The sequence below is a fragment of the Sciurus carolinensis genome, chromosome 16, assembly GCF_902686445.1.
Source record: "Sciurus carolinensis chromosome 16, mSciCar1.2, whole genome shotgun sequence".
NCBI lineage: Eukaryota > Metazoa > Chordata > Mammalia > Rodentia > Sciuridae > Sciurus > Sciurus carolinensis.
The window spans coordinates 1,197,263-1,219,048 of NC_062228.1; the positions used below are offsets into that span (position 1 = coordinate 1,197,263).

The following is a 21,786-nucleotide window of genomic DNA, read 5'->3' on the forward strand; positions in this document are numbered from 1 at the left end:
GGGAGCCATTTCCGCTTGGCCCTTGTCCCAGTCAAGGTCATCAGTGGAGGACAGGGTCACATTCACCAGAGCCCAGTGTCCTTGACACCTGCGGGGGGCTCTGCTTCCAGTCACCAGCCCAGCCTGGCCCCATTTCTTCCTGCTTACCAGGGCTGCCGCAAAGCCCGACTCCAGGCTCCCAGAGGTGCCCAGGGAGGGTGCCAGCCCGGGAAAGGCTGCCAAGGGGCCATCTGCCCAGGGTGTCCACCCTAGAGGCGGTGTCCCGTGACATCTCCAGCATGCTGTCTTGGAATCTGGGCAGCTTTCTGGTGGTCATGCCCGTCAGGGCCTCCCCGGCAGGAGACAGGGTGTGTCTGGGATGGGGGACGCTGGACTGGCAGGGCCCAGAGAGGCCTCCGGCCTGAAGGGGAGGTTTTGGGTCAGCACAGGCCCTCACCCTTCTCTGCCTGAGCCCCAGGGCTGGTTCTGGGCTGCGTAGGGAGGGTCTCTTCTGTGTTTACCCTCGGCTCCGGATGGCTTAGTGGGCCTCCCCTCCCCTCCCTGGACCCGCATCAGCATGTGGGGCTGCTTCCAGGACAGGTGTGTTGTCGGGGGCTGGCCAGCGTCCTACACAGTCACATTCTATGTAACCGCTGCATAGCTCTCTGGGGCAGGGGCACATGGTCCCAGAAAGGGGTCCATTTCCTCTCTAGGAGCCCAGCTTGGAAATGGGAGAGCTGGAGGCCGTCCCAGGAGGCCGTCCTTCGGAGAGCCCCTCCTTCTTTTTACTGGAGATTGAGCCCAGGGGTGGTCTTACTACTGAGCCACGTCCCCAGCACTTTTAACTTTTTATTTTGAGAGAGGGCCCTACTAAGTTGCGGAGGCCAGCCTTGAACCTACGATCCTCCTGCCTCAGCCTCTAAGTGGCTGGGATCACAGGTGTGGCCTCCTTACCTCGTTCTAGAGAGTCCTTCTTAACTCTGGTCTGGAGGTCAGAGTACTGCCTTGGATTCTGCTCTGCTGTTTTTGGGTGACCCTGGGCAGGTTCTTGACCTCTTTGGTCCTGTTTCCTCATAACCGAGGAAGGTGGGCTGTACCCTTGGGGCTCCTCTGGCCCAAGCCCTGTGGTTCTGGTCTTGTGCCTTGGCCTGCCTCTGTCTTCTGCCCTGCAGGCTGCTCCTCTGATGGCTTGCTTCTAGCTGGCCTGCCCCAGGAGGCTCTCTGGGCAGGCGTTAACTGTGGGTGGGTGGACTGAGAGGGGCCCCTCCCATGTGCCAGGCCCTGCACAGGCAGTTGGGCTACAATCAAGGGACTCACAGAATGTTCTAGAAACTTAAGCTGGACCTTGAAGGATGAAGAGGATACTTAGGAAAGAGTGCTGGGAGAGGAGCATAGGGCCAAGAACGCAGGGGCAACAGCAAGTGGTGTGGCAAAGGCCTGAGGTCAGAGGTCAGGGCTCCCGAACTCCGGGCCGCATGGCGATGTCTCTGTCCACCCCTGCAAACCCACTTGGGGGTCAGCCCATGCCTGGTGTCTGTGACTGTACCTCGGGGCTCCGAGATGCCCAGAGACACTGCTGCCTTCTCCACGCTGCTCCGCCACCACCTCCCCACCCCCGTCCTGCCCCCACTGCAGGCCGAGGCCAGGGGGACTTTCTGGGCACCACTGTGGAAATCCCACACATGCCTGCCGTCCTGAGGGCCTTAAGAAGTCCTGTGGCCACAGGGCTTTGCACGAGCTGTCCCTCCTGTTGCCTGGCCAGAGACTCTCAGCACCATCAGACAGCAGCAGGCCTCTGTGGCAGCTTGCAGGGCGGGGCCCAGCTGCCTCGCCACGTTCCGCTGGGCCTCTTGTAGCATCAGAGGAAGGAGCTCTTCCTCCTGGAAGCCCGTGCGGAGCGCTGACGGACGCAGCCCCACCTCTGCTCCAACCGCTCTCGGGAGGAACTGCCAGAACTGCCATTTGCCAGGCAGACACACTGAGGCTCAGGGAGGTCGGCCCCTCGCCTGAAGCCACCCAGCAGGCCTGGCAGCCCTGGATTCACCCTGGGAATTGCACACGCTTTCTCAGAGTGGACGCTAGGGGCTGCTGGGGGGCAGACCTGTCACCTGGCCCTGCCTGACCTCCCGTCCCCCTCCGCCAGTCACCGCGGGCGCTGGAGTCAGGGGCAGCTACGCCGGGGCCATCCTGACATTTGTCAGCGCTGGCTCTGTGAAGGGTTTAATTAACTTCCTGTTTCAATGGGGGATAATGAGTTTTAAACACCACGTGACTCCATAAGGGGGTCAAAGGCAGCGAGATGTCAGAGTGAATTAAGTCTGGAAGTGGGAGGCCGCCCCTGGCCCTGCGTCGCTGCCCGATGCTGCCCAGCACCGGCTGGGGGGTGTGCCGCCTGCGGCCTCGCTGCCTCCGGGCTGCTGGCTGGGCCCGCCTGGCTCTGGGTGATGCTCCGGCAGCCCTCCTCCTGGGGACCTTGCGATGCCTGAGAACTGCAGAGAGCCAGCCGGGTCCTGCTGCACAGGGCCTCCTCCTGGCCGCGGTGGTCCTGTGAACGGGAACCGCTCTGTGGGGCCCGGCGCTGGGGCCGTGGCCAGGGTGCAGGGCTGTCGTCAGGAGTCTCTCCCGGGTGTCGGCCGAGTTTCACCCGTCCATGCAGCTGTCCGTTCCCTGCAGGCAGGAAGTGCCGTCTGGACTTTGCTTCTCTGGGTGGCGGCGTGTGGGCCACACCACAGACAGGATCTGGGCCTTTCTCCCCTCCTGGCCACCCTCCTCTGCCTCCCTTCCTTCTCTCCACCCAGAAATAGCTGTGGGGCTCCAGGCTAGGCACTGGGTGTCCAGGCGGCCCCACATGCCCTGTGGCTATGGAGCGGGTTCGGCAGGAGGGGGACAACAGAGGCAGTGGGCAGGCTGTGGCATGTGCCTGGGCACGGGGCTGGAGGTGGGGCTGCCCCCTGCCATGCTTTGCATGCTGCGGGTCCCAAGGCCTATGTGTCGAAGGCCGGGTCCTCAGGAGGAGCCCCTGGGAGGTGGCGGGGCTGCAGGCTGCTTTGCCCCGTGTGCTGCCCGCCATCACCACCCTCACAGAACAAGCCGAGGCAGACACTGTGTCCTCAAACCTCCCAAACCGAGCTGAACAAGCCTCTCTTCCTAAGCTAGTGGCATCAGGCATTTTGTTGCAGCAACATGAAGCTGACTAACCAGCATCCCCTGCAGGGTGGCCGGAGGAGGCCAGAGAGGTGTCGTGTGAGCAGAGACCTGCAGGAGGTGAGGGAAAAGCTGCCAGGGCAGTCTGTGGGTTCAGGGTGTGGAGCAGGCCATCCCTCCCAGACCACACACAGGCCATTTCCTGCTTTGGCCAGTGAGACGTCTGCAAGGAGAGGCTTGTTAAGTGGGCACTGACTTGCTGGACCCCACGCCATGAGGAAGCCTGTCCAGCTGCCAGCCTCTCCAGCTGGCCTGCCCACTGACAGCAGCTGCCTGCGTGATCCCAGATGAGGCAGCAGGACCTGCCCAGCCAGCTCGACACATCTTAAATCCTGGCCTTTCGCCGCTGGCCCTGGGTTGATTGTGTAGTAGCTGAAAGCTGATACAAGACCAGTATGTGGATCATGGGGTCCATACTCACTCTGAGCCTGGGCAGCAGGCAGGCGCTGGAATGGCAGCCCGTGGGGTCCAGTGCCACCAGCCAAGTGCTCGCTGAGGAGGCGGCAGGCTACTGTGGTGCTGAGAGCTCAGGCCCGTGGCCAGCTCGTTCTGGGCAGGGGCTGGAATGCTGTGCAGGCTTGGTGCAGAGAGAAGGGTGCAGCAGAAAGAAGGGCTCTGTCTTCAAGCAGAGCCGAGAGGAAGATGCCGGAGAAAGCGGACCACCTCTCCAGCCAGAAAGATCTCCAAGGGAGACTGACTTCAGAGCAGCACCTGCGTCAGGTGTGCTGCGAGCCCAGAACCCCAAGGCGGGTGCAGAGGCCCCGGAGCCCAAGCAGCCCTGTCCCCCAGCGACTGGACAGTGCAGGGGGCAGAGAGTTGTCCGTGTGAAAGGACACCTTGTCTGGACCATGACCCTAGGGTGAAGGTAGACATGCGGAGTCACTCTCAGGGGCAGGGCTGGGCTGGTACCAGGAGCCCAGTGTGGCCGGGCTGGAGTTGGTCCTGCTCTGGGTGTGGGGCTGCTGCTCCTTCTGTCCCCCATGTGGGGGCATCACTGGCCTCTATCCTATGTCCTGAGTCTCATGGGAGAAGCTGCACCCAAGGAATGCTGTGGGGCCTCACCCACTCCTGGCCTGATGGGGACAGTAGACCCCAGGCCCCTGTCCCTGATGAAGTTCCCAGAGAGGCCTCAGGGCGGGAGAGCAGCCAGGATGGCTGTAAACTTGGTGCTGTGGCTCTCAGCTGGCCCTCCTCCAGGAGGCGAGGCCCAGCACCTTGTTTTGATTTTGTGTCCTGTGGATTGAACCCAGGGGTACTTTACCATGGAGCTGCTCCCTAGCCCTTTTTATGTCTTATTTTGAGACAGGATCTCACCAAGTTGCTGAGGCTGGCCTTGAACTTGAAATCCTCCTGCCTCAGCCTCCTGAGTAGCTGGGATCATAGGTGAGACCACTGTGCCTGGCCCAGCCTCTTCTCTAGTCTGGGCTGCGTGGCTGCCTCTCCAGCAGGATGTGGCTGTCCAGCTTCCACTTCCTGTCAGGCTCTGGGCCACCGTGGTGAGGGAGCTGAGGTGCTGATGCGTGAGCCCTCACAGGACTCCAGCCAGGCTGCCCTGGGCGGCTCTCTGCACACTTCCCAGGCTCTCAAAGGCGTGGGTCCTGGAAGTGCCCACGGCCCCACATGCCCAGGAAGGCTGCTTCCAGCGATGGGTTCTCCAGTGAACAGGGAGTCAACTCCCCAGGAGCATAAGCCGCAGGCCCTGAGATGCTCTGACCCGGCCCGTGGGCTGCCTGTGGTCCGCAGCCCAGCCGCTCTGCTCCGGCTCTGCAGTCCTGTCCTGGGGCTGAAGCCAGGGCTCGGCCACTGCCCCCCAGGCTGTCTTCTCTCCCACCCCACCTCCCTGGGCAGGTTTGGGGCCAGACCGTGGGACCTCCCAGGGGACCCATCAGGGAGGCTCTGTAAACACACCACCGTCCCGTCCACCCTGCAGCTCCCATGGTGGGGCGCAGTCCTGTGAGGACAAGGTCCCCTGGTGGGGAGGCTTTGTGTGCACAGTAGTCCTGACTGTCTGACCCCAGGCCTGGGGCTTCCCGCTGCCCACTGCAGGGAGCCCAGTGGGCCCCGACTCCCAGCCCCTGTGCACTGCTCCTGGGCTCCCAGCTCAACTCGGGCCCCTCAGGGGAGCCTGCCCAGGACCCTCTTAGATACACCTGGAACCACTCGTTGGCCAGGGGACCCCTGTCCTGTTCCGGGCTGAGGACTGCTGGCCACGTGTCCTCGCTCCTGGGTCTGCGTGGGAGCAGGTGTGCCAGCACACTCGTGCCTGCTGGTGATGTGGGGGCCCAGTGCCGGGGACCCAGGCCTGCACACAGCCGGTGGTTTGTAGGCTGAGTAGGTGTGAGGAGGAGGCCAGGCTCCCTGGCCGGACAGAGGCTGCCACCTGGTGGCCAGGCTAGGGAGGTCCCCGGGAGGGTCTTGGCCACAGGGTGGGCTGGGGGCCACCGGGGTGGGGGGTGGAGGGCATGTGTACTGGAGCAGGGCTCGCTCAAGCCAGTGGGGCTAGAGGGTTGGGGAAGGGTCCTCGAGTCAGCCCCTCCAGGGCGTGTGACAGGCTAGAGTGCCCTTCCGTGCAGGACACCTGAGCACAGCTTCCTCCAGGGACCAGGCAACCTACACTGCCAGCCAGGTCCCCGCCCAGGATGGGCTGAGCTGAACAGGGCCAGGCAGGACTGCTGACCTGGCTGACCCCAGGTCTCCACCCCGAAGCCCACCAGACCCTATCTGAGACACAGTTGGGTTGGTCATTCCTCTGACCATTCCTGCCCCGAATGCTCAGGCAGGCCCCTGTGATTGGGGCCCTTTTCTTCCTCCTCCCTGTTCCTGCTCTCCAGCCTCCTGTCTGAGACCCCTGGAGACCAGAGCCTGCTGCTCATCACCCCAGGTGTGCTCCATGCCCCAGAATCTGTTTGAAGCCCCTGGGCAGGGCTTGGTCTGGCTCCCTTAGCATGTGCCTGGGCCAGGACAGGTGACCACAACCCCACTCTTGGGCAGGTCACGCTGTAGAGTCGGCCACCTGCAGGGCCTGGCAGAGGCTGCAGGTCAGGGGCTGAGCTATGGGAGTAGAGGAGACCACTGGCTGACTGGGGTAAAGGGGCACTGCTGTGGAGGGGCAGTGTGGACAAGGGGGGCATGGCCACATCCAGCAGACGGTAGGCCTGTGGGGAAGATTGGTCACCTGGAGAGGAGGCCCGGGGCTTGGCCTCTGTGCTGAGACCGCGTCACGTCCTGTGAACTGTGGGCTGTCTTCCCCCAGCATGGACGGTGGCGGCCTCCAGAGCAGCCTCACTCCTTTGCTTGGGATGAGACGGCCTATCAGGGTGTGGCTGCCTGTCCCTGGACACTGGGGCCTTTAAGGACAGGCCCCAGGGTTTGCAGCCAGGTGGGAGGACCTGAGGGTGCTGCCCCTCATGCCGCCCTGCACCCGCTAAGCAGGGCCTTGCTAGATACTCCCCTGTCTCACCTCAGCTCCCGAGGGACTCTCTCAAGGGCCAGGGAATATGGAGCCAGCTGAGGATGCAGCTGCCTCCTACTGCACCTCCACATGGCCTGCACCGTCAATGAGCCTGAGGCCTGCCAGCCGGGTGGCTCAGGGATCAAGCCTGGCAGCTGTCTGCCTGGCCCTTGCTGACCTAGCTCTGCCAGGTGACCTTGCTCAAGACCCCGACCGCCTGGGCCCTGGCGTCCCCCTTCAACGGACGTGCTGAGCCTGCCACCGATGCCTGGTGCAAGCTTGGTGCCCAGCCCTACGCCTGCTGTGCCCCTGGGTCCGCATGTGTCCTAACGGGCTGGGCACATGTGTGCACGGTGGCCCTGGGAGGTGACAGTGGAGCAGATGCTCTGCTCTGGAGCGTGGGTGGGGAGGTGCAAGGAGAGACACCATGCAGCCGGGGTTTTCTGTGAAAATAGTGGGAATATATTTGAGAAGATGAGTCAGCTGTGATGTTTACAGTATGGCTTCAGAGTCCCCACCGTCTCCATCCACATGAAAAACTTGCTGAAAGACCCACAGCACCTTCTGGAGAGGCCGTTTGGGCCTGATTTGGTCTCTTTTGAAACGTCAAAATGACACACACACTGCACCAGCTAAGAACTCACAGGCAGCCTGGAGCCTGAGCCCTATACCAGCCCGAGCCTCCACCCGCCAGCCCCTCGGACTCCACGATCTCCCAGATTGTGCACCTGTGGGGTCGGTCAGTGCTCAGGACGACACCCCACCCGCGGCCCTGAGGGTGTCCCTCGCTGTGGGGACTTCGGGCTGGAGCTTGGCTGGGAGGCCGCCTCAGCTGGGCCTCTCCAGCCTCCCTGACCCGGAGTCCTGCCCAATCCCCTGGTCCAAATAAAGTCAAGGCGTCCTGTATTCACATTACAACTTGAAAGTAGCACCAGAAACGTGAGAGCTGAGCCCCTGGACAGCAGAGAACAGGATCCAGGGGCAGCAGGAGCATCCACAGTGTGGCCGGTGGCCAGCCTGACCCTGTGACCAGAGGGAGGAGGCCTATTGTGCTTTTGGGGACCAGGTGGCTCAGAAATGGCCCAAGTGGAAGGCCCCGCCCCCCGGGATTCAGCAGTGGCAGCAGCAGCAAGACTCGGGGTCTCCGGCCTCCACTTACTTCCCCTAGGTGACAGGGTCCCTGTGCAAATCTTCCAGCACATTCCACAGCAGGTGGCGCCTTGCCAAGAGGGCACGGGGCTGGGGAGGAGCATGGACTGCTCTGCCTTCAAGTGCTGGGTACCGAGGAGCCGCAGCTGCCCGCCCCTCACCTGCGGCCTTCCGGCGAGCGAGGGGCTGCTGTCCCGCCGCCCTGCCTGGAGCACTACCCTCGGCTCCTAGCGATGATCGGGGGAAAGTCAGTCATACTGAAGAAGGGTGGCCGCAGAGCAAGCCACGCCGGAGCCTCCGGTTACTCCGAAGTGCACTTCTTTAAAGGAATCTTGAAACTGGTCAGTCTCTGGCCAAAGAGCTGGCTGAGGAGGTTGCTTTGGGACTCTGCGGTCCGGTGGTCCCGGAGCTCAGTGGCTTCTGCACCATCGACAGCCCTGCCCCTCTTGGGGGACTTGAGCAGGGGTCTGGCCTGGGGGCTATACCTGCCCAGTGCCCCCCTCCTGTGGGCACGGCTGTGCCCCTCTGGCTGCTCTGAGGGCTGTGACCTCATCTTACCATCCTGGCTACTGGGTCTGGGCTTGGCGGGAAGCACGCGGCTGGGTGTAGCCTGCTTTCTGGGGGTCCGCAGGGGCTTGTTGGGGGCTGGAGGGGCTCTGCCCAAGTTCCCCACAACTTCATGCGGGGTCAGTTCCGTGGCCTGGCCCCGCCTCCTCTTTTCCCTGTTCTCATCCATCTCCCTGGGACCTGGGAGACCCCGGGACCCCTGGTCTCCAGCCTCTCTTGGTCCCTTGGTGCAGCCCCTGGCTTGGGTTCGAGATGGGGGCTTGTCTGAAGTGGGGTTTGGGCCAGGGTGTATGGGTCCTGCTGGGGTGGTGGCTGTCTCGCTTTGGAGCCGCCCACTGGCTGGTTGGGGCTGGCTGCCACCCCCTGGGCCTGGGCCCCTGCTGCCCTGGGAGCTGGTTCTCGGCTTGGCTTTGGGGGAGGTGGGCTTCGCCCTGTCCTCGGTGCTTTGGGTCAGCTCTCTGGGGGCCGGGCTCTCCACCCCCACAGGCTTCCTTGGTTGCACAGGGAGCTTGGGCGCCTTGCTGGGAGTGGACGCTGCCGTTCTGTGTTTCAATGGCTTGGTGGCGCCACCCTTAAGGGAAGGACCCCTTGTATCCCTCTCAGGTGCCATGTGGGGTGTGGACACGGGCCTCTCTTTCTGGAGCTGGGAGGGGTCTCCGGGGGAACAATCAGAGGCACGCATACTGCGGGCCCCCAGGCTCCTGTGTCTTCCTGAGAACGGGGGAGGAGCCCTCTTTTCCTCCGGGGGAGCCTGCTGCTTGCTGGGCTGAGCCTCATCCTCGGGCCTCTCTAGGGTGGGGTCCAGTCTCTGGTCACCTTTGCCACTAGCTGAGGCAGTGGGAAGAGGTGATAGAGCTGGGGGTGGAAGCTCCTGACTGCGTGGTGGCAGCTCGTCCTGCCCGACTGGGGGGCTGGCTGGGTCGGCCCACCCCTCAGAGGTGCTGGGAGCCGCCTCCGGGCAGAGATGGGGCAGGCCAGGAGGGGAGCCCTTGCTCAGGGTGGGGCTGCCCAGGGGCAGAGGCCCGGCTGCGGCCACGCCGGGTGTTGCGGGGCTGCTGGGCAGGGCCAGCTTTCGCCTTTTGTTGGGCAGCACGCCCTCCAGGGCCAGGGCCTTCTGCCTGGGGGTCCCAGGCCGTCTCACACTGCGGAGCGCGAAGGGCTGCTGACCGCCCCTCAGGTGCTTGTCCATGTGTCGGTCAAACTGCTCCTTCTTGGCAAAGGTGTAGTTGCAGGAGCTGCAGATGAAGGACCTCCTGATGACGTGCATGACGTTGGCGCAGAGCTCACAGGCGTACAGCGGCGTGTGGGGCAGCTCCCGCTCCTCCCTCACCCCGTGCGCCCCGCCCAGGTGTGCCCGCAGCTCCTGCGGCTCAGGGTAGACTCCCGGGCACCGGGGACAGAGGTAGACGCGCCTGGGGCTGTGCACCACCAGGTGGCGCTGCAGCTTGAAGGGCTTGGGGAAGTGCTTCCCGCAGTGGTGGCAGTCTCTGGAGGGGTCCCTGCAGGCGGCGGGCGCGGGCCCGGCTGACAGGAGCGGCTCGCCCTGGGGCCAAGGGTCGGGGGCCAGGCTGGGGCACAGCTTGGTGGAGCCGGTGGCAGAGCCGCTGGGCAGCCCACGGCGTGACTTGGTGCGGTCGGTGCTCAGGGACCCGGCTTGCGCCTGGGGCTTTGCCGGATCGCTGGCGGCGTCCCTCTTGGCTTCTCTTTCCCCCTCTGACATCTCCCTGGCGCTCCCACCCGTCCTGTCCACGGTGTGTCTGCCGCGGTGGGGTCTGCCCGGCGCCAGGGTGCTGTCCAGGGAGGGTGTGTGGGTGCTCTCCGGCTCCGGGCCGCCCGGCAGGCCCCCTGAGGACGGCTGAGCCTGCCCCCTGCGGGCGAAGCGGGCGGCGTGCTCGCGCAGGTGCTGGTTGAACATCCAGACGTCGGCCACCTCCTGCAGACACATGCCGCAGGCCCAGGGCCCCGCCCTGCCCTGCAGGTGCCTCTGCTGCAGGTGCTCCCGCAGCCGCTCCCGAGAGCAGAACCTGCGCTCCACACACAGGTAGCAGGTGGGCGGCGGGCAGGGGCTGTGGGCCAGCCTGTGCAGGTCCAGCTCGCCCAGGCCGCGGAAGCGCTGGAAGCACACCCTGCACTTGTAGGAGGCCCTCCTGCCCCGAGGGGCCAGCTCTCGGCCTCCAGCCTGTGCCGCCCCGGCTGCCCCCTCTGTCCTTTCGCTCGCGGGCCCTTGTGAGCTGGCTGCGGCCTTGAAGTCTAAGAGACTGGCGCTGAGGAGGCCTGCGAGGTCCTCACAGGGTCCCAGGAAGCACAGGTCTTGCATCTCCAGCTTGGCGCTGAGCATCTCGAAGTCTTTGGTGTGAAGCGGCAGGAGACTGGCGCTCCCGGGAGGACCGCTGTCGTAGTGCTCTCTCTCCAGGTCTGGGGGCTCTGGGCTCGCCTCTCCCAGGGCCGTCTCGTCGGTGGGGGCCCGCAGGTCCAGGCCCCGCCATGCCGCCGGGACCAGGTGCAGCTCGGGGATGGCCTCTGACCCAGCTTCTTCCGCACAGCAGGAGGGAGCCTCTTCCCCAGGGTCAGCTTCCCTGTCGGGCTCCGGGGCCCACAGGCTGAGGCTGGGGGCCCAGGGGTCAAGGCCAGGTGCCTTGCCGCCCAGGAGACCGTCCAGGAGGAAGGGCTCAGGCAGCACCAAGGCCTCATCATCCCAAGGGTCCTGCAGGGAGAGGCAGAGGGAGCCCGTGTCGCTGAGGTCTGTGGGCAGGTGGGTGGGGCACAGCAGGCTACGTCCCTCACCGAGGGGCTCGGTTGGTGGCGGGCGCTTTGGCCTCTTGCAGCGCTTCCCATAGACTCGGGGATTCTTCTTTCGAGTGAAGCGGCCATCCAAAGGGAAGAGCTCGGAAAAGTACACCTCGTCATCAAGCAAGCTTGGAGGGTCCCCAGGTCCTGGGCCATGGGCTTCAGGAGCAGTGCCCTGCGGCCCCTGCCCCTCACCCCGGGCTCCTGGGAGGCCCCGAGGGCGGCCGCTGATGGAATTGCTCCCTACAGAATCGGAGGCCTCCGGAGCATCCAGTGGCCCCTCCGTGGTGCCCTTGCCTGAACTGCCCGGGGCCCCTCTGCTGTCCTCTGCAGGCCGGCTCCCAGCAGCCCGTGCAGCCTCTCTGCACAGGCCTGCTGCCCCGGGTTCTCTCCGTCCCCGGGACCACCTGGCCGAGGCTCCCTTCCGCCCCACTGGCAGCTCCCCAGGCAACACCCCGTCCGTCGGCCCCTGCGCCCTCCCCCGATGGAGCCTCTGGTTTCTGGGTGACTTTGGAGCCACCTCTGCACACAGAACCCCCAGGCCTGTGTCTGCCGTGTCCTTCAGCACCTCCGGCCCCAGAGTGGCTGAGCCAGGCATCTGCCCCACACTGGCCTCTCGCTCTCCCTCTGGCAAAAGGCAGCCGCTCAGAGGGGCCAGGGGGTTGGCCACCGGTGGGCTGGAGCCGCGTCCCGCTAGACCCGGGTCAGCAGAGGCTGGGGCAGAGCTGTCCTCCCAGGCCCGTGGTTTCCCCACGTCCTCACTCAGCTTCCCCTCTGGGCTGCCCGGGGAGCCTGTGCACTCTGCAGTTTGCCTCCAGCTGTCTCTGTTCTCTGTCTGCGTGGGAGGGGGCTGGCCCACCTCTGGCGGGTCAGGTCTTCTGGGTTTGGGGGCTGAAGCCCTGGTGCTGTGCCCCTGCGGCACCAGGCCTTGGTTGAGGGGGCAGCCTGATGTCCTGGGCTCCCCAGGGCTCCTCGCCTCCTCCAGGGTCTCAGGACCCAGGGTGTCCTCAGGCACCGTGGAGCCCTGCACAGGAGACGGCCCGGGGGTGTGGCCGGGGCTCCTTAGCGGGACACTCGGTCTGTCACCCCCAGGCCCCCTGTGGCTCCTCTTCCTAGGGCCCCTGCCGGCGTGGGCAGTGGGTTCTGCAGCGTGGCGAGCGGGCGTGACCGGGGGGCGGCGCTGGGAGGCGGCGGTTTGGCCCGGCTGGTGCTTCCTGGCTTTGTGCCTGTTCAGGCCAGGCCTGGAGCGGAAGTGGGCAGAGCAGATCTCACAGGTCACAGGTGGCCCAGGCCTGGCTGGGGGCGGGCTCTTCTGGTGGCCTGTGGCTGTGGGCTCTGGCTTCTTTTTAAAGCCACGGGGTCTCTGCTTGGGGTCCTTCTGGGGTGTCTGGCAGAGGACACTGGTTTGGTTCTGAGGGGAATCGGACCTGAGGTCGCGGGCTGTGCTGCTTGAAGTGCTGTCCTGGGCCTCGCCGAGTCCCGAGGGAGGCGGGGTGGTGACCGGGCCACTGGTGCCACCTCTAGGAACTTTTCTCGTGCCAGGGTGCCTGGCCCCCAGTGTCCCTGGGTCCCCCTCTCCCTCTTTGCCAGCCCCCGTCTCACCTCCTAGGCAGGCGTGGAGGTCTGGCCCTGTGGCCCCTGGTGAGGTGGTGTCGGTGGGCACAGCTGAGGTGCTCTCCCCTTCCCCATGGCCAAGGAGAGGGGTGTTGCTGGGGGGCTCTGAGGAGGGACCTTCGGACACACTGGAAGGGTCAGGGTAGGTGGCCCCCCTGAGCAGAAGCCCTCTGACTACCTCTGTGCCATCTTCGGCAGGAATGCTGGAGGGGCCAGCAGCCTGGGTGACCACCCTTGGGGAGATGGCCCCCCCTGGAGGAGGGAGGGTGTGACAAGCAGGAGGCCTTCCCAGCCCCTCTCTCCTGGGATCCTCTAGAGTTCTCAGTGTGCTGTCTTTGGGGCCATAGCACTTGTAGGTGTGGGTTGAGGCAGCACCGAGGCCAGGCTGGAAGTGGGGAGGGTCTTGGGGGCTGCTGACCCTCAGAAGAGGGCAGCCCGGTGGAATCTCCTGGGGGCCACCGTGGCTTGTTGTCAAAAATGGAAGAGCTGCCAGGTCCCCCCTGGTTCCGGCACCTGTGGGGGCTTGCACACAGCTGGGCCCTTCCCCCTGGCCCCGAGCAGAGTGGGATGGCAGACCCTGGACACAGGAGGCAGATGCTGGGAGCAGCCCCTGCGGCTGGGCTTGGGCCCCGGCCAGGTGCTCGAGGCTGCAGGGAGTCGGGGTGGTCCTGACGGTGGAGGTGGGGTCACGGGTGTCCAGGCTCCCGGAGTGGGGTGCAGGCCTCTCCCTGCTGAACAGCGGCTGCGGGCCAAGGCCTGGGCTGGACACCTCGGGAGCTCTGTCCTCAGGCGCCTTTTGGGTGAGGGCCACCATCGGGGCTGGCAGTGAGAGAGCCCCACCAGAGGGGGCAGGGCCTGGAGTGGGCTGTGTCTGCTCCCAAAGGCCCACGGTGGCCTGGCTCCCCAGGAGCTCAGGGGAGCCCCCAGCTGGCCTGGCCAGGGACTTTCCAGGATGGGCACTGAGCCTGGCCAGCTTATCTGGGTCTGCTGGGTTCCTCCAGTTAGCCGACTGAAGCCGGCGGGCCTCACCACAGTCCTCGGGCTCCTTGGCTTGGCCAGACAAGCCCAGTTGTCCATCTGCCTCGGGCCCCAACTGTGGTCCAGTGGCTGCAGGGACAGATGTTACCTGCTTGCACTCTGGGGGGCCGCTTTCCGCACTGTGCCCTCCGGGGCCTGGGGGGCCCCTGTGTGGAGAGCCGCAGGCAGCAGCAAGCAGTGCCCCCGCCGAGCCCTGCAAGCTGGGCCCCAGGACCTGGAGTGGCTGGGAGCAGAGGGAGGCCAGGGCCTGCGGCCTCCTGCTGGGGCTGGCCTCAGGTGCCCACGCAGGGCTTGGCGTGGGGGGGTCCCGAGGCTCCCCACCCAGGAGTGCCGCCGGCCGAGAGACCCCTGCTGGGGCGGCCCCCTTGCCCTCGAAGCCAGGCCCCGCTGTCAAGGGGAGGAACCCAGCCTCCTCAGACCCTCCTGCTCTGCCCTCAGAGTGTCCCTCGGAGGTGACACTGTGACGGGCACCTGGAGGCAGACCTCCATCCCCTCGAATTGCCAGGTCAGAAGCCAGACGGGCAATGGGGTTGGGGTTGCCCCGTGCGCCCCACGCAGGAGAACCTCGGCAGCACCCCTCTGCCTTAGGGGGTTCTGGGGAACACTCTCTGCTCTGTCCACAAGGAAGCCACCGAGGGGTGTCCTCTGTCCCCTGTGTCCTGACCGTCTCATTATTTTTAAGAAATAGAAGTTCCTGCTTTGGGCTGCACTTGGCTGAGTGTTGGGCCACACGCAGGAGCTGCCCGCTGGGGTCTCTGCCGTCTTCTGTCTCTGAGACTCTGGCCTTTTCTGCCTGGAAACTGATGCTGCTTCCTGGGGGGCTGAGAGGAGCCCCAGAATCAGGCTCTTTGTGGGTGCTTGGGGGAGACACTGCTTTTCCTGGGCGGCAAAGGGCTGGGCAAGGCCACTCTCCCTGGACGCTCCCCAAAGCCCCTTCCGTGCTGGCTACAGCCGTCTCCATACCTTCTTCACGTCTATTAGATTCCCCAAGACGTGTGAGGTCAGCTGTTGAGACTGTGTCCCGGGGGGGTGAGGCTGGTTCTGGGCCTGGGGTGGGGCCCACGCTGCCCGCAGGGGCCACTGCGCCGGGCTCCCCTGGGGCTCTCTCTGTGCCCTCCTTCCTCTGCAGCTGGCTTTCCAACTCGGTGACCAGTCTCTTGATTTCCAGTTCATCCTCCGACAGGCTGCTGAGGCTACATTCACTTCCCTTCCCAGGCACGTGGGGCGGGCTGGGCGGTGCCAGCGACTCGTGGGGACACTTCTTACCCAAGGACTTTCCCCCTGAGGGGTCAGGAAACTGGCTGGGCAGCACTGGTGACTCTTCTGCCAACAGTAAGAAGGAGGAGTACAGTGGGTCTATCAGAGGTTTCTCTGGGGGAGAGTTGGCCTGTGCCAGGGGCGTGTGGGTGTCCACATCTGTGGACTGGCCATGGCAGAGTGACCGGTCGAATCCGTCCTCACGCAGCCCTGCAAAGAGGGATGTGGACTCCAAGGTCAGTGGTGACGGGACATTCCCCAGGTCTGCGTCAGCAGCGTCAGGTGAATGCTTCAATGGTTTGGGCTCAAGGGCGTCCATGCTGTCCTGGAGGAGGCAGGAGCCACTGGCCCTCTGCACATGGGGAGCTGAGGGCTCAGAGCACAGGCTTCCGGGGTAACAGCCCTCGAGGTCTCTAGGTCCGAGGAGTAATTCGCTGGGTGCACTGCTGCTGGCAGGGGGGACCCCCTCGGGGTCTCTGTCAGAGTGAGCAGGGTCACAGCCTACCTCAGCGTTCTTAGCAAGCAGGATGCGGGGCTCAGGGTAGGTGGCACCGGGCCTCAGAGCTTCTCCTGGCTGGTCAGCAGGACAGTCCTCTCTGGGGCCTGGGGCTGGCGTGCTCTGGCCGGCCAGCATGGGGGCTCGGCCTCCCGGTGGCTGGGGTCTGTCGGTGTTGCGTCTGCTGCGCTGTGTTGGTTCTGGGGCTGGGGGCCTGGCGCTTTCTCCCACAGAGACGGCTGCAGAAACGGACCCCTCTCTGAGCTTGGAGGCTGATTCTTCGGCTTTTGCAGGCTCCTGGGCCTTCTGGGGGAAGTCCAAGGGTGGGTGGCTCTCCTCCGGGCTCTTGCTGTTGGCAGGAACCTGTGGGGGATGCTTAGGGGACGCCGTGGGGCCGTCAGCATGCTGGCGACGCAGCCCCACAGTGGTCCCTCCAGCAGCCGCACCTCCTGGTGGGCTGCATGGCCCCATGGGGGCCAGGGAGCCCCTGTCCTCGCTGGCTTCGTGCCTCAGGCCTTTCCTGGGGCCCTGGGGTGAGTGGTCCTCCCTTTTCCTGCATTGGTGCCACCGTTGATGGCCATGGTGGGAAGGGCCCCGGGAGCCAGGGCCCCGTGTCCGGGGATACTCCTCCTCGGATTCGGAGGTGCACTCGGTGAGCCTGCCACCCCGGGTGCTGGGCAGGGCCCTCGGGGGTAGCGGGGGCAGCGGGGGCCCCCGTGGACAGAGGCCGTGCTGGGCCTGGCGCCTGTGGAGCTTGTTCTTCTGCCGCACGATCTTGTGGATGAGCTCCTTGCTCCAAGCACCACCCCGCACCCTCCTCTTCCTGGGGTCCTTTTTAGGGGGCAGTCGCAGGCGCCTGGAGCTCCTGGTCTCCGTGGCGAGGGAGCTGGCTCTCCGGGCCTGGCCGTCTGGAGCTGTGTGGCCCTGGGCCTGAGTTCTGAGGCCCCGGGGGCAGGGCGGGGGCCGATCCGTGCCACAGCCCCTCTTCCTGGGCCTCAGGCAGGGCCCCTTGGGGCCACTGTCTGCCTCCAGTTCTATGCGAAGCAGCTTGAACTGCTTCCCTCTTCGCCGTCTGACCGGGCTGGCGGCATCTGCCTTCACAGGTGCCAGGCCCAGGGAATGGGTTTTGGGCCGATTTCCAGGGGGGCAGCTTCCATCCGCAGGGCAAGGGGCTGGGAGCAGGTCCTGGGCACTGTGCTCTGGAGCCACCCCTGGCCGGTTGTGGGTGGGCAGCCCAGCTCCAGGTCCTCTGGGGCCAGAAGGCTCTTCGTCAGCGAAGACGTCGATGAAGCTGCTGTCTATCTCAGGGTTGTCCGACTGGTCTTCCATGCCGTTCAGCGCCTCGGTGATGAGGCTGTCCAGTTTGGCCTCGTCCTCCATGTCCAGGTCTGAGGCAGGGAGTGGGAAGGGGTTGGCCAGGCTGGGCAGGTAGCTGGTCCTCAGGGGATCGTCCCTGGCTAGCAGGAAGGGGACAGTCTGACTGTGGCTGAGGGGGCCTGTGTGCGCGTGGGTGGGGGCCTTGGGGGCGGTGGTGGGTGCAGGGGGCCCTGGGGGCTGCTGGGGGCCGTCTCCTGCCCGGGCCGGCCTGCAGAAGTGCCGGTGGGCCAGGAAAGCTGCCAGGCTGCCATAGTTGCGGTCACACTGCCTGCAGGTCAGCAGCACGTCCAGCTGGTCCAGGCTGGCACTACTCAGGGAGAAGTGGTGGCTGGGGTAGGGGGGCGGCTCTCGGGGGAAGCCCTGCAGCAGCTCCTCTCCTGCCCTGGGGCCCTCGGCCCCCCGCCCGTCTGTGGGGAAGGCGAAGGCCTTGGCCGGCTCCAGCTGGTAGTGGGTGGGGAGGGCGTGGGGGGGCTCTGGGGACGGGAAGGCGCTGCCCGTCTCCTGGGGGCGGGGGGCCGGGTGGAAGAAGGCAGAGGGCCCCAGGGGGCCGGGTAGCTGGCCGTCCTCAGGGCTGGGGTTGGCGGGGCTGCTGGAGAGAGGAGACAGGGAGGAGCAGGAGCTGCTGCCCGCAGTGGTGGTGGCAGGCGAGGGCAGCGGGGACTCGCTGGGGGAGGCGCCCACCACCCTGGGGGGAGGCAGGCCAGGGGCCCCTCGGGGCGATGCCTGGGGCTGGGCTCCCCCAAAGAACAGGGGCTGGGCCCCAGGGTCACTGGGCCCACTGTAGGGGAAGAGCCCCGGAGAGCCGCCTCTCACGCCCAGGGCCTCCGCGGGCAGAGCTGCTTGGCAGGCAGCGCTGAGGCCTCCATGGCTGTCTCCCTGCCACTCGGGGGTGCCCCTGGGGAATGGCAGCTGGCTCAGGATCTCCATTCGGTGGGGGCTTGGCCCAGGGGTTGGGAGCGCTTGGGGCCAGGGCACTGGGGAGCTCTGGGGGAGGCAGAGCCCCTGGCCTGGGCCAGGCTGGCCTTTGAGGAATGCTGTCCCGGTGGTGTCTGGGGGGCCCACGGCAGCTGTTGGGTAAGCGGCTGCTGTGGGGTCCCACAGTTGGGGCAGTCGGGTGGGCGGAGGCCCCGGGGCGGTCAGCTCAGTGTCCACAGGCTCTGGGCTGGCGCCCACCCCGTTGGCTCCATATGCTTGCCCTGGAAAGTGCCTTTGGGACAGAGGGTTTGGGGGCCCTCTGGGGCTCCCCATGCCATCATGGGCTGAGGCGGCTCCGTCAGGAAGGACTGTGGTCAGGCTCTTGTGCAAACTGTCAGGGAGGGGGCTTGGGGCCAGGTGAGCAGCACCAGTTGGGGAGAGGGCACCGCCAGGGTCTCTGGGGTCGTCGAGGCCGCCCGGCTGGCTGGGGTAGCAGGGGAGGGTGGGGGCGGCAGGCCCGGCAGGCAGCGGGTAGGCGGCACCTATGCCCACGCCAGCCTCCTGCCAGGTGCCTGTGGGCTGGTGGAAGGCAAGCACCAGCCCCCTGCCAGCGTAGTCCTGCCCGGCCGTGTCTGCAGGGAAGGACTTGGGTGGACCCTGGGCTGGGAAGGGGAACTGAAAGGAGCCCCTCTGGGGGCTGCTGGGCCTGCTACCTTCAGAAAAGGGCTCTGGCTCTGGGGGAGGGACCCCAAAATCAGCACCTGGGAAGTCGTTTGCAGCAGCTGGAGGCCAGGCGTTGTCCCCCCTGGCCTGGAACTCAGGGTAGGAGGCTGGCCCACGGGGGCTGGCCCTGCTGCTCTGGGGGACCCTCAGAGGCAGGGGCCCTGGGGTGGCCTTGGGTGAGGTATAGTCGGTGGAGGTAAGGCTGGAGGGGGCCTCCGGGAAGCACCTTTGGGAGTTGCGCCCTTTGGGGGCAGGCAGGGCCTTGGCCTCCAGGAGGCTGGGCCTGGGGTGGGCTCCAGTCTGTGGGCCCCTGGGGCCTTCTGCTTCTGGGTCCTGAGTGGCCTCACACGGGGAGCCCTCAGGGGTTGCATCTAGGGTGCGTTTGGCCCTTGAGCGGGTGATGCTTAGACTGCAGAGCCGTGTGGGACTGCGGCCTGCCCCGCCCACTGCCCACTCGGGAGCCTGGGAACCACTCCTCCTGGGCGGGGCCTGGGTACTCAGGAGCAGGGCCGTGGCCTCAACCTCCCTGGCTTGCCTTGGCTGGGCCTCGGGAGGCTCCCGGGCCTGGGCCCTACCGGCTGCTTCCCTTGAACCTTGGGTGGTCCTGCTGCCTGGGGAGTGGTCTTCGATGGGGGGCTGGAGGGGACGCCCCAGGCCACCGGCAGCTTGGCAGGGCTGCAGGTCTCCGGTCATGGTTGGGGGCGGTGCTCTTCGGGGCCGCTCCCCTGGCATGGCCCCGCCGTCCTGGGCGCTAGGAGGATACAGTGGTCCGAGTGGGGCCACAGGGAGTGGGCTGGGTGGCCATCCTCACCCCTTGGGGGTCCCCAGGGAAGCCTGCTCTCATGGTCCTGAGCGGAGCCTGCAAGGAAAGGGCAGAAGTGAACGGGGGCTCGTGGGGGCTGGGACGGCCCCAGCCTGGCAGGGAGGCCATGCTGGGCCTCCCAGGAGGCTGTGGCCAGGCCAGAAGCAGGAGCTGCAGGTGTGGCCATCACAGACGTCCTGCTCTAAGGGAAGGGGCTGTGCAGCTCAGTGCCTGGGGGAGCCAAGGAGAGGGTTTCATGCCAGCCTGAGCCAGGGACTCTGGAGGGTGGTGGGCGAGAGATGGATGGGAAGTGGGGAGGAAAGCAGGGGACAAAAATGGGAAGGAGGGGGACAGGGGAGGGCCGAGGGCCTGCCTGGGGTCAGAGGTTCTGGGAAGACCACTAGGCTCCTCCCACGCCCTGCCAGGCACCTGCCAGGTCGGGAGGGGAAGGCCCAGCGTGGCCCACCAGGCACAGATGCAGGTGGGCGGGTGCCCCACTCCCCAGCCGCAGGACACGGGGGCAGTGTGGACCTCTTGGAGGCTATGCCCGACTGCTGGGACTGTGGAGGACCTCTGCTGCTGGCCACACCTGTGCTCGGCTGGAGCCCCTGCCCTGGGGGCTGTGCAGGAGGCCTGCAGCCCCCGTTCCGGAGTCTCTGCCTCAAGAAGGAGCCGACCCCTTTCGGAGCTCCTTGACCCTAGCCCAGGCTCTGGGGAAGCCCCTGCCTAAGCCCAGTTTCTGCCTGCCGAGGCCCCAGGGGCCTGTGTGCATCCCCTGCCTCCCTGAGCCCACTCCTACCTGCCCCACAGCTCCACCTTCACCTGTGTGCCCCAAAACCTTGGTCCCAGGGCTTCCTGGGCCATCCGTCACAAATCACTTATCCTCCCCACTTCGAAGGCTGGCCGAGGCCATGCAGCCTGCTTCTAGGGAGCTCGGCCCCTTCCCCACTCAGGCCGGCTCCACTCCGGTCCCATGGGTCCTTAGGCCCCTCTTCTGGATGTAGATGGGCCCAGGGTTGCGTGGTGGGTGGGTGCTGGGGCAGGGGCTCCTCCCCACCTCCAGAGGCATTGGCCCCAGAAGAGAAGCTGACGAAGGGCCCAGGGGGCTCTGACCCCAGGCCTGCAATGGCACCAGAAGGGCCTGGACCCCGCCCACCACCACAGCCAGCAGGCAGAGAGCCTGCTCCCCACATGCGCTCCCAGGGCTGCTCGAGGGCCAGGCCCAAACGTGCACATCCAACCAGGGACAGCAACGCAGAGTTGCCCTGGAGTGCCCTGCCCAGCAGGGGCGCCTGCCCTTCTTGGGGCCTGAGGGTCCCCGACCCTCCCTGGGTGCTGTACCAGTGCCCCTCAGCAGAGGGCACCACCATAGAACCCAGAGGAGAGATATGCTGGACGGTGAGGTACCCCTTCCTCCAGGGCCACCGCTGGGCCCCTTCCTGTCCTGTTAGTTGGGGAGGGCCCCTCCCTGTCTGCTCCTCAGTGAGGGTCAGGCCTGTTGGGTGAACAGGTGACCAGGCAGCAGGGCAGAGCTGAGCTGCTGAGCACTTTCAGGTGTGACTCTCGCCAGCACAGTGGGTCTGGCCCCTTGGCCATTCCAGACACCCGCCTAGGGCCAGGCTGCAGGCAAAGCCCCCGTCTCATGGGTGACATGAAGGTCAAGAAGAGCCTTGGGCTGGGAGCTGAGGAGACCACCAGAGGCAGAGCCCCAGCTGGACAGGGGAGGGGAGTGTGCCCACAGGACTTGTCCCTAGGGAGGGCCACCAGGCTAGGGAGGCCTCAGATCTTGGCTGCTACACAAGGACCACCAGATCACAGTGCCATGTGGCCACCTGCCCAGCTCAGGGCTGGGTTGCCGGCCTGTGCCAGCCCTGATGCCTGGCTCTGGGGAGATGGGCTCCTGGGGAGCCAGCTGGCAGCTCCGTCTAATGTCCTGTGTGGGAAGGCAGAGGCCAGGCGTGGGAGTCCTGGGGGACAAAGGCATCTCCGGACAGTGGCAGCTGCCAGCCTCCAGGCAGCTGGTGACTTCTACGTACCTGGGGAGCTGGGGCCCCTCGGCGTGGTCGACGCACGGCTTCCTGAGGAATGGGCCTTTCTTGGCTGCAAAGAAAGGAAGGGGTATTGGTGCTACTGTGGAGCAGGGCTCTGTGCCCAGAGCCCCGGGCAGCAGGCAGCACAGCCCCCTTGCCCACTGCCACCCAGGGGCAGAAGCTTGCCCAGGGGAAGTGGGTGCGGAGCCCATGAGACCAGAGGCGGATCCGACCGCTGGGCCCGCAGGCTGGGGTCAGGGGGGTCACGTCGTTTCTCTGCACTCACTTGGGTGTAGGTCATGCGCTGGCGCAACTGGAAGGTGGGGGTGGGAAGGCGCTGTCCTCCTCCCTGCAGACCCTTCCCCAGTCCTGCCAGGGAGTCGAGGGAGAAGACGCA

General features: G+C 65.9%; 1 protein-coding gene across 1 annotated transcript; it reads right to left on the reverse strand.

Moving 5' to 3' along the window:
* Positions 1-7,086: 7,086 nt before the first annotated feature.
* Positions 7,087-21,423, reverse strand: Znf469 (zinc finger protein 469). The gene is made up of 2 exons (XM_047529894.1): positions 21,396-21,423; positions 7,087-19,416 (listed from the first exon to the last, which is right to left on the reverse strand). The coding sequence occupies exon 2, from the start codon at positions 19,287-19,289 to the stop codon at positions 8,085-8,087; it is 11,205 nt and encodes a 3,734-aa protein (XP_047385850.1). The 5' UTR covers positions 19,290-19,416; positions 21,396-21,423; the 3' UTR covers positions 7,087-8,084.
* Between the last annotated feature and the right edge of the window lie 363 nt (positions 21,424-21,786).